This window comes from Octodon degus, unplaced genomic scaffold (genome assembly GCF_000260255.1).
Source record: "Octodon degus isolate 3935 unplaced genomic scaffold, OctDeg1.0 scaffold00058, whole genome shotgun sequence".
Taxonomy (NCBI): Eukaryota; Metazoa; Chordata; class Mammalia; order Rodentia; family Octodontidae; genus Octodon; species Octodon degus.
In genome coordinates this window covers 3669862-3682361 of record NW_004524634.1, presented here as the reverse complement: position 1 = coordinate 3682361, position 12500 = coordinate 3669862, and the positions used below count along the sequence as shown (strand labels likewise).

At 34.8% G+C, this 12500-nt stretch overlaps 1 protein-coding gene across 2 annotated transcripts in view; it reads left to right on the top strand.

Moving 5' to 3' along the window:
- The window catches only part of Exoc6b (exocyst complex component 6B), a 650136-nt gene that overhangs the window by 341255 nt on the left and 296381 nt on the right, over positions 1-12500 (top strand). For both annotated transcript variants that reach the window (XM_023718391.1, XM_004634081.3), the window contains 3 exons: positions 2019-2102; positions 4083-4129; positions 6126-6246. In XM_023718391.1, the coding sequence (XP_023574159.1) occupies positions 2019-2102; positions 4083-4129; positions 6126-6246 (252 nt within the window). The remainder of the gene's footprint in view (positions 1-2018; positions 2103-4082; positions 4130-6125; positions 6247-12500) is intronic.

Below are 12500 nucleotides of genomic sequence, written 5' to 3'. Positions count from 1 at the left end.
TTCTACTATTTGATTTTATTTTGTAGAAAAAAAAAGGTTAAGTATATACAGTTATATAATCACTGTAGCATTTAAGATCTTTGTTTTTTAAGTTACAAGAGGGTTTAACAAACTGATCCAAGATTTTTACAATAAGATGGACTGAATAAAATAAATAAAACTGGACTCATTAACCAAGTCTGTCTTGCTGCCTGTGTCTATCTGGCCTAAGAACTGAAAATATTTTTTACATTTTTAAAATCAAAAGAAAAATAATATTTCACAACAGATGGAAATTTTGTAAAATTCTAATTCACTTCCCACAAATAAGATTTTGTTGGAATATAGCCACACTTACTCATGTATGTGTTGGCTGTGGCTGCTTTTGCTGTACAAAAACAGGAACATAGTTTAGTAATTGCCCGTCAACCTAAAGTATTTACTCTCTTAGCCTTCATAGAAAATGCTTGGAACTCCTGCACTATGTTAGTGTGTTGCAATGACTTTGTATTAGAAGTCAATATTCTCAATTTAGGGTCAATTTAGTAATGAAACAAGTCACATTGAATAAAGTTATTCAGATTTTTAGGGAGGCAGAAAAAATTGAAAAGGTGGGCAGGGCTTTCACTTTTATCATCCATTTCATCTTTTTAAAAAAGTAACTCTTGCATAAATGCTTTTTACTATCAGACACTGTTGTAAGAGCTTTATAACTCTTCTAAATCCTCATAACAACCAAATTGACATCTCTACAAATGAGAAAACCACAGAACACTTGTAAGTGAAAGTTAAATAAATAGTAGGGTTTAAATTAGTGGAAAGGAAGTTATACAGCTGTTTATAGCAGTTATACAATTAGTAAGGGGAAAAACCACAATTTGAGTGTAAGCACTTTATTTCAAAGTCAGTGTTCTTTACTACTGTGGTATGCTGTCTTTTCTACTTTTGCTTATTTGGAAAAACCTTCAATTAAAAAAATGAAATTTAATCATATGGTGTGTATGGATTATTTTAAAATCCTTGAGCTTGCACTAGTTTTCTGCAGGCGCTACAACAGAATACCGTATACAAGGGGCCTCAAAATAGCAGAAATTTATTCTATCCAGATCTGGTACCTCAAAATTCAAGTTAAAGGTATTAGAAAGGCATCCCTTCCTCTGAGAGACTGAAAAATCCTTGCCTGTTTTTAGCTTCTCTGGTGATATCACCAGTTCTTTGGGTTTTTGGTTTTCAGAAGGATTGCTCTAGTCATTATTCATGTGGTGGCCTCCCGTGGTGTCTGTCCCTCTGTGTCTTTTCTGTAAGGGTATCAGTCAAGTAGTGAAGCTTATCCTATGCTATTGTAACAACGTTTAATTTAACTCATTACATCTGTATTAGTGTAAAGCCACATTCTGAGGTTCTGAGAATGACATGCATGTTAGACAGTTGTTAAGCCAGTACAGAACTCATGAGTCCAGGCCTTGCGAGCTAGACATTGTTCTCTGAGCACCTCTCCTTTTCACTTTGGAAACCCTAAATGAGAAGTGGAAATTGCATACCAAGAACATTAAGGGATTTATTTCTTTTTTGAAGGGTTCAGACCAGTGCATATTCTGTTGGGAAGATGGACTTACCAAGTTTTTATCTATTTTCTACATTCTGATACCCCTTTGCTCATGACTCATTTCAAGGCTGGTTTTAACTCTTAATGTTTTTCTTCTGGAGCATTGTATGAATTTTCTCATCTGTTACTACAACCTGTGGTGGTTTTCCTTCATGTTTATGAATTTATGAATTTATGATAATTGACCCAGCAGCCAGATTTGTTTCACAGGTGATTGAATTATGGTAATTTTATTATAAAAATCTATGCCCATTGTCATGGAATTTGTAAGTAAGGTTTAATAAGTGGTAATGATTCATTTTATTTTCAGTAATTATTATTGTGAAAACTAGTGGTGCTGCCTCAAATTCAGACCTGGAACCTTCTCTTTTCCCTTGAAATCCAAGATGACTTATTCCTACTATGTTAACATATCTTTTTGTTTCTTTTACAGGGTGCCAGGGAAACATTTGAGAACTACTACCGAAAACAGAGACGAAAACAGGCCAGATTGGTGCTCCAGCCCCCGTCAAACATGGTAAGATCATCACCTTCAGTTTTTGCATATTTCCCTTTTCTTGTGTGCTAACTGGTGTGTGTGTGTGTGTGTGTGTGTGTGTGTGTGTGTGTGTGTGTTGAAGTAAAAATAGCGAATCAATAGATTTGGTTGCTATGTGTTAGCCAGTCTTCTAAGTACTAGTTATGTATTGTCTCATTTCATTCACAGTGTCATTATATAAGGTGCATAGTATTATTGCTATGGCAAACAGAAACCCTGCAACAAAACCCTAGATTTGGAGGTAGATTTATTTACATTGAAGGGAACTGAGAGGAATCATTCTTTAATTATCAGGCTTCAAAGGCATGGAAAGGGAGGATTTTATGAAGTTGAAAGGGGAAGTACAGAGGCAGAATATTTGGCTGTCTTTGATTGGTTCTTACAACATACATCATAATGACCAGCTATGTATCACAGTGACCAGTTTCTAAGAGACAAAAGCAACAGGAGCTGTTACCTGGGACACTTAACAGAAACTGAAATATACTGGTGGGAGAGTACTTTCTGCTACATTGTCATATTCCTGAATAGTTTGCTCATGGGGAAATAGAACTCTGTAGGTGGCTCTTAGCCACCCACAGATATGTCTTGACTATGAAAGTTTGAACTGGGCAGAGGAAACCTGTTCTTTTCTACTATAGCTTCCTGGCAGACAGTGGGGCATCTGCGAGGAACCATCTTGCTGCATTCAGGAAGATGATTGGCTTTGACCTAGCAGAGAGGAATACGTCTCTCTGCAGACTTATGAGCATTTTCTTACCAGTATCTGTGGGAACCTCTGAGAGCATGTCACGAGGGACCTAAACAGCCTCAGGCCTTGTGGCCCTGATTCCATCTTTGTTTTGCCAATAAATCATAGTCTTTATAGTTTTCATATAACTGAACCAAATGCTCATAACTTCAGCTTTTAGTCATAAGGTACTACTATCATATTTATCTTATAAATGTGCTAGTAGTGTATGTCATGGGCACAGGGCAGTGGTCCAGAACCTATGGGACATGTGCCACAGTGGGCATTCAGAGCTCTTTCTTTTGGCACACAAGCCAAGTCGCCCCAGGAGCTGAGCATCAGATTTTTTCTCTAAACTAAAACCTCCATGTTATTCAGGTTTAATTGCAGTGTTGGCACTTTGTGATAAATAAGTAGGTGTGGTAGATTAACTAATGGTCAACTTGTAACACCCAGATGAATTGAATCAGTGTGGTTCTGGGCATGGAAAGCCCACCTGAGGTGTGGTGCCAACGGCATAAAAGGAGAATTGGAAGGGAAAATGGTATGCTGTTGATTCTCCTGGAAAAGCTTGTCATGTTGGTTTCACTGATAAGAACTCAGCTGTTCTTGTCATTGGAGGAGCTTAGGTCCTTGCTGTTGCTGAGAATGGCTGTGGTTTTTTTGTGGGGGAGCTTTAGTCCTTATTTTGAGCATCATTCCTTCCAGTGCAAATCGCTCAGCCTGGTGGCACCGGTCCTTCATCCCGTTAGTGCAGACTTTTTAGCTTTCAGCACTGGCCTTTGGGCCTTCCCAGTGCAGATCCTTGATATGGACTTGCATGAGATTTTGTCTTGGACTCTAGGCCTCCAGCTGGACTCATGGAAGATACTGCCATAGGTTGTAGGTCTTCAGCTGGACTTGTGCAGAACATTGCCATATGATCCAGGCCCTCAGCTGCATTCTGTAGGTCTCTAGCACATGGTCAAGTCTCCTACACTGTTCTCCATTTAACCTTTTGGGTGCATATTATAAAATAATCTATAAATTATGTGTCCTATAGTAAATCAATTCCCTTGCAAACCCTGACTATAGCGTTGGTTTTAGGTTTTAGTTTGGGCTTTAGGTTTCTAAAAGACTCCCTAACACTAGTTTAGGGAATTGGGCTTCAAGATTAAATAGCTGATTTTAACTTTGTCTTAATGTAACAAAATTACAAGGAGTAACTTTCTTCCCTTTGCTTTTTGCAGCATGAAACTTTAGATGGCTACAGGAAGTATTTTAATCAAATTGTAGGGTATGTATATGTTCAAATTTTTATATACTTTCAATCCATAGGTTTGTGACAGTTGTAAAAATAAATCATTTTTTAAAAACTTTAAATCATTTTCTTTAGAAAATTGTTTTTATTTTTAAAAAAATTCTTAAGGCAAGAGTTTTCAAGTTTTTTTTATGTGAACATGCTACTGGTTTCAACATTATATTGTTGGAGGATACATTTTGCAGATAAAAATTGAACTGCAATTTTATTATATTTAATGTTTTACTTCTCAGTTTTTTGTATAAGGAATTGTATCATTAGCAAAAGTTGACAAACATTTTCTCAAATGGCCAGATAGTATTTTAGTCTTACTAGAACATAGATACTGTCACAACTATTTGTCTGTTTCATAGTCTAAAAGCTATAGGCAGTACATAAATGAGAGATCATTGCTGTGTTCCTATTAAGTAGTCTTCATAAAAATAGGAAGTGGATCAGGTTTATCTTGTGGGCTATGTTGTCACTTTCACTAGAGTATATATAGCAGTATGGGATCATAATTTCCCAATAACTATTTCCATCCCCCTTTTTTGTTTAGCTTTGTCAGAGAAGGGTATTCCATTGCCATTCAAATATTGTAGGTACATGAATTCAGCAAAATAATCCAATATAGTTCAGTAGTCCATAATAGTAGTGGGTTATCTGCAGAACTGGCAATGTCAGAAGTTGTTGACTTGAGTCTTTTACAGTTCAGCATATTAATATGGCTTTACTTTTTATACCTCATTTTTATACTTTTCTGCTACATTGTTAAGACTAAGATAAAGCAAGACCTATATAACAAAAAAATGTAATTTTTGTAGTTGAGAAGGTCAATCAGATCCCCTCAGGATTTACCCTGAAACCCTGTACAGCAGTTTGCAGATTTTTTTGTCAGTGTCAGCCATGTGGATGAGTCACGGCCACTGCTTGACCAATTTGCTCTCTGTGAAAGCCTGAGAGAATGTTTTCTCTCTAGGTGACTCTCCTTAGGCACACTTTACATTGTCAATCACTTTCTGTGTGGCCCCAAAATCTCCTTGATCAGAAAATTTGGGACACCACTGAGTCACTCAATAACTATTTCTAATACAAGTAACTTGTTCTAATTATATAATAATGACTATACTTAGAGACATAAGCTTTATCCTTTCATTAAGTTTCTATTATTTTTATTATCACTTAGATTCTTTTAGTGTATTTAATAATTTTGATTAAGATATATCATACAATTTCCTAATAAATAATTAATTTAATTAGCAATTAATAGTAAGTGAGGACCTGGGATATAGCTCACTTGCATGATCACCTGCCTGGCAATTGTGAAGTTCCAAGTTTGATTTCTAGTTCAAAACAAAAAACAAACAAGCCCCCCATAAGCTAGATAACTGGAGGTGTATTTTAAATGTATAACAGGAAGCCACAAAAAGGTCTTTAAAAATAAATTTCTTTCTTTAAAAAAAAAAAACTTCCGTATCATACCTTTGTGACACTTTTAATGAGAAAGTGTACACTTTAATGTGTTGTATTGAAATAGATACTTTCATATATATATATATATATATATATATATATCAACATAAATGTTTCATTGTCTCTGTAAAATCTATTAGTGTTTTTAAACATATTGATGACCTGTTTTTTAAAATTAAAGCTGGATATGGCGAGTTAACCATAATTCTAGCACTTCGGAGGCTGATGTAAGATGATCATGTTGTTCAATTCTCGGCTCAATAATATAGTGACTTAAGGCTATCATATGTCAAAATTTTTAAGAGACAGTACATGTAGGTAAGTGCAAATACCCTGGATTCAATCTCCAGTCATAAATATGATTCTCAGTCTAAAATGTTACTTTATAAGAAAAAAAAATGAATATTATGTTTGAACTTGATGACAGCTTTTAATGTTTGTCAAATCCTAGCTATAATAATCAAAGTTATAATAATCAAATTATAACTTCTGACAGCTATCTTTTTCTCTTCAATCTTAGCTTTTTTGTGGTTGAAGATCACATTTTACATACAACACAAGGCTTAGTAAATAGAGCCTACATTGATGAATTATGGGAAATGGCACTTTCAAAAACCATTGCAGCACTCCGTACCCACTCGGTATGTATGAGGAAGCCCAGAATTCTTAGAACTGATTATTTATATACCATTCAGTGTTTCACTGCTTTAAAATCAATGTATGTATATTTTTGGAATTACCTATTTGGAGCAATATATGTCCTTCAAAACCATACTGAAGTATTGTCTTCTAAATGTCATTGTTCTTGAGTGCTGATCTCACTTGTGTGGTTGCTCTTTGCAAAAATAAAACAGCTTTTAACATTTACTGATTGTTCACTGTGTGTTAGACATTGTTCTGGGTATTTCAGACATACTGTCTTAAATTTTTCCTTACTGCACTCATATAAATGTATCTATTGTTATACTTATGTTGTTGTATAGGGAGCTATCTTAGAGAGGTTGGTTAACCAGTTTCACAGAGTAAGAGGTGGAATATGTATTTAAAGCCAATTGGGGCTCATTTTCTTAGCTTCTACTTCATACTTAACCTGATATCCTTTAATATTGTAAGCACTGATTTGAAACCCATTTTCTCTTTTGCCTGTTGAAGAAAACAGCAGTGTATAAGATAAAGTTGTTCTCATTGGCCAAGCAATGGCTGTGACTCATCCACATGGCTGACACTGACAAAGGTTCTACAATCTGCGGTACAGGATCTCAGGATAAATCCTGAGGGCATTTCACTGACCTTATCAGACCAAAAAGCTACAACTCTACAACTCTTGTTGCATAGGTCCTGCTTTACGTTGGTCTTAACCATCCAGTAGAAAAGTATGAAGACGAAATATAGGAAGTAAAGCCATGCTGTTATGTTGAGCTGTGGGGGACTCAGGTCAACAATTTCTGACATTGCCAGTTAAACAGAAGACCCAATGCTATTATGGGCTACTGGACTCTTTTAGAATATTTTGCTGAGTTTACACACCTATAATATTCAAATAACGGAACTTAACAAAAAAAGGGTATTCAGATGAATGTCCATTTTGTATCTGTATTCAAAGTGGTTAGGATAGATATATAGTTACATTCTCTTAATGAATAGAATGATTTGTTCTAATGGTGTTTGTAAAGAGGATCTCAAGTCCGCATCTTGTACAGCAATTAACCACTAAGAAGAATGTTTGCAGTGTATTAATTATTGAAACTGTACTAGCGATTTGATTTGAAACTGTCTCATTGCTATTTGTTTATCAATAAAATTATAAAAAAACAAATAAATCACATGAATTAAAAAAGATAAAGTTGCTCAATTATCATTTGCCACATATTTTTGATAAAATTTAATATAACATGAATTTTTGGTGATAATCCACTTTATTTTAGGTAAACAATGTTAGTTGTAAATTATTCAGTACATTTTGAACTCATGCATTGGCAGTAGAAATACAGTGTTAAAAGAGAGAACGTTTCTGCTCAGAGTTGTTATTTTAACTGGAAGAGACACCTGAACAATTGAGCATATCTGTCAGGATAATGCAACTCTTGAAAATTAAAATAGATTGGTAGTTTAGACCAATAGAGAGCTTTCTTCAGTTGTTTGATAACAATTGGCATTCTGAGATCAGATCATTAAGGAGGGACCGACCTATCAAGGGCATTTTCAGTTAAGGTATGTGGCAGTGGTAATATAATGGCTTTTATATAGAAAGTTTTTGAGGAATAATTGTGAGTCAACAACAAGAGAATTTTACATTTTAAAAAACCCTCATTAAATGATTCTAATACTCATCTAGTTGTGCCAAATAGAAACTTTAAAATCATCAATGATCCTACAGTTCTTTTTGTCTAATCCACCAGCAAGTAAATAACCATTTACAAAATCTATAATGGGAAGTAGGATAGCCCTTTTAAAGAATTAAAAGAAGTACAGAGTGGACTACAGAAAGCTAGGCAGATAAGGTAAGGCATAACATTGGAGAAATAGTTATTACTTAGGATGATTTTGATAGTAGGCTGAATGGGAGTGGGTGAGTGAAAGAAAAATAAAGGGAAGGGAGAGGGAGAGAACTGTGTGTGTGAGTGTGGGGTAAATTTCAGTTTCAGTGAGGTAACCTGATTTGTATTTTGAACACATAGTTTTTGCTGAATTGTAGGCAATGGATGAGAGTGAAGAATGGATCATAGAAAAGCTAGTCTAATATTCCAGGTGAGAAATGATACTAACTTAGATCAAGAGATGATAGTAGTTATGGAGAAATGTTGATGAATTCAGGACTTTTTTTTAGAATTGAGATTAATTATACTTTTTGATGAATCAGGTATAAGAGGTGACAGAATAAAGGCTTCTTGGTAATGCCTAGGCATATGACTGCCTTCTTTGTTAGTGACTCTTCCAAATACCTGGTACAATGAATTTATAAGGAGAAAACCTTTTTTTGCTCACGGTTCTGGAAGTGTTAATCCATGACTAATTTGCTGTAGTGCTTTGGGTTGTGGTAGCACAGTATCTTCATGGAAGCAATGCATGTTGGAGGAGTACTGTTGACCCCATGCCAGGACAAGGGGAGGTGGGCTTAGGAGACATAGTTGGAGGGAGAATCAATTCCTTTATAGGCAGAAGCAGTATAGTTAAAATAACCATACTCCAAAGACATAACACAAATTTAACATAGTTTCAATCAAAATTCATACACAATTCTTCACAGAACTGGACAGAGCATTCCTAAAATCTAGATGAAAGCAGAAGAGACTCAGTAGTAAAAGCATTCCTGGTAACAAAAGCAAAGCAGAAGACATCACAATCCCATACCTCAAGTTATACTACAAAGTTATGGCTACTGGTGCATATGGACCAATAGAGCAGAATAGACCACTGAATCCCAAGCACATTCAGCTATTTGTTCTTTGACAAATGGGCCAAAACACGTACTAGAGAAAAGATAGCCTCTTTAACAAGGGGTACTTAGAAACTTGGCTATTCAAATGGTATCAAGGGAATCAAAATGGTATCAAGGGGTACTTAGAAACTTGGCTATCAAATGGTATCAAGGGAATCAAGAGATGGAAGGAGGTAGAAGGGAAAGGGATGAAAAAGAATTTAGATGTGTTTTGTGCATGTACTAAGTCCTCACAAGAGGTGTAGTCATTGTGTACTACAAACATGTCCTTAATAAAAAAGAAAAGCTGAAAAAATTATTGGAATAGTAATAGAAATGTTAATATAGACTTGAGATTATATAATTACCAAGTTGCTTTGTAATTTTGGTAATTTCTATCTAGTTACATAAAAATGTGTCAGTTCTTAGAAAATATGTATTGAAACTTTTCAAACATATTTTTAAATGGTTCACTAAAAAAATGTGTGTGTGAATAATTGTTGAATCTAGCAACATGGTACCTGGAAGTTTGTCATACTTTCTTTGCAGTTCATACTAAAAACTGTATCAAGATAAGAATTTTTTTCTCAACCCCATAAAGGAAAAAAGCTTTAGCAGTTATGTGATTAGGTTGGTTTAGATCTAGATAATATTTGTTGCTAGAAGCTTCTCTGGATGCACAAATACTCATAGGCTGAATGTGTTTTTGAGAACAATGGGTGACCTTTTGAAAATAGGAGTAAACTACTGAAGATATCCATCTCTAGTAGAGGGTGGCCAGTCTGTGCAAGGTCTTCCATCTGTAACACCGCCTGGCAGTCAGTGCTATTGGTGACCTCAGCAACAGCTCTGCCAACATTGACCTTCTTTGAACTCATTTCCTAGATTTGTTAGTTTGGAATAAAAATATGTTAGGAGAAAAAAAAAAGAAAGAAAAAAAATGCCAGGAAAAAACATAATTCTTAGTATCTAAGTTTTCAAAACGGAGATGCAACAGTATTTGTGTTATGGATTAATTAAGTAATATTAGTCACACTTCCTTTGTTTTATATGATTCTGTACAACAATTATGTCAAATTCTATTTTTGCTAAAAGGAAATAAATACAAATGCAATTGCGTCAGTTTTTACAACTGGGAAAATGACTGTAAAATAAAGTTATGCAATAGTCTTTGTATATGTTCTTACAAAGCTACTAGTAAGTTAATTTTTACATATGAAGCCATATTTTCATTGTACTATGAGAATGTTTAAAAAGAATAGTAGGAATAGGATAACACTTAAAATACCAAGAAGTATATACTTTCCTTTAATCCAAATTTTCCATTCTTTTTACAAAGCATGTCTTTCTTAAAGTGCAACATTCTTGCAATATTACTTAAATAGAAGCTAATGATAAATTATGCAGGCATGGGGACAGAAATTTCATTTTAAAATAGTGGGCAACATGCATGAAAATATAACTATTAAAATAATATACCATTTAAAAAAGAAAAGGAAGGTAGAAAGAGGTAACCTTTGTTTTCTACGTTAATAAGTTTTAAAATATTTTTTCTGTTAATAAAGCATAGCTGTCTTTAATCTGAAAGTTAATTTCCAGTCTGCTATATTTTGTAAATATTTTTCTTAATTTCATGTTCTCTTTGCTTTTTTTCCCTGTAGCTCTTTGAAAGTTCTAAAATTTTTTATGTAAATTTATCTTCCACTTTGACATTTGTATCTTCTTTATTACAAATAATATGTAATTATCCATTTTTAAGTTTAGTATTTCTATACTTTTTTGCTGATAAGTCACAAACATAAAAAAGTTTTAGCATAGGATATGAGATTGGCTTCTATCTTTATTTGAAAATGATTTAGTCCCAATAACTTCCTTGTTATTCTGTTGTTGTAGATAACTCTGGGTCCCATAATAAAATACCATAGACTGGGTATGGTTTAAGCAGCAGAAAATTATTTTTTCCCAGTTTTAGAGGATGGCAGTCAGATATAGCGTGTCAAGGTGACTGTCTCTCAGTGCGAGCTTGCTTCCTAGTGTCTAGATGGCTGCCTTCTGCCTTTTTCCTCAGTTGACTTATTCTCTGCATGTACCTACAAATGGCTTTTTGCCAGTACCACAAAAATCAAAACAGAGTAAAACTCAAGTTTAGACTAGTGTGATAATGATATTCATTCAGTAGATAATATACTTCAAATCTTGAATTTTGATATTTTCCTCAGCTAGTATATGTAATTCATTATGTGTAATGCTGAGTGGTGGTAGTGAGTTTCAGCACCCAGTTAGCGGCACCATTGGGAGGGTAAAAAACTGATACAATATAATTTTCAGTGTTGCTATACGAAGATGTTCTTTTGGAATATTCAATGCTTTTTGACGTATATAATTTTCAACTTATGATGTAAGTTGGAAACTCCATATAAATTAAGAAGTATCTGTATATTAAAAGAATAATGTAGCAGAAGAAAGGAAAGTTTGTTCCATTAGTGATTCAATAGTAAAAAGATCTGCTAAGATGATTGTTAGCGATATTAGAAAATAGAGTCTAACCATTTGTGAACATTAATAGGCTAAGTTGGAGCAAGCTTAGTTAGGTATTTTAAAGTCTGTTGTATCTAGATGGCTTCCCAAAGGTGAGATCATGGATGTAGAATACTGAATTCAATGCACTGATTGGTTTAGCATAGTTTTGTGTGTGGAAAATGGATTTACTGAAGAGCGAAGAACCATACTGGGTGCCACTAGCACTAAGCAGTGGGCTTATAGCCTGGATAGAATGAAAAAGGAAGGAGTAAGGAAGGCTTGCTACTTCATGTCTGCCATACTATAGAATGTTTCTCTTCTGTCTTTCCTCTTAGCCATACTGCTGTGCCTCGGAGCTAGCTGACGTTTATTTATTTATTTATTTATTTATTCATTTACATAATTTTATTATTTATTTTTAATGTATTTAGTACAAGGTCTCAAGGTCTCACTATGTAGATTGGAGTCATAGTGATGCGCCTGTTTTCAGGCTCCCAAGTGCTGGGATTACAGGCATGGGCCACCACACCCAGTGTCAGTCACCCTCTCAGAGTGCCCACAGGTGGTGCGGGCCAGCATACAGGGATTGAACCCCAGTCCCTGCACCTGCCTAAGCAGGTGTTTTAATCCACTGAACTATCTGGCCAGCTCCAAAGGAATATATATATTTTTCTAATTTAGGTTTTTTTCCCCCATAATTTTATTGACAGGCAAATAGCAGTGAGACAGTTTCAAATCAAATTGGTAGGACAGTTTCAATAATTAACACATTGCATATTGTCTTCCTAGTGGTTATTTGCTGTACACGATGCGGACATGAGATCCTATTTACAAACACTATTACAACAAATCCCTCTATTCATTAAGAGAATGTAACTATAGGGGCCGGGGAGATGGCTCACTGGAATAAGTGCTTCCCTGGTAAGCGCAAAGGCCTGAGTTCAATCCCTGGTTCCG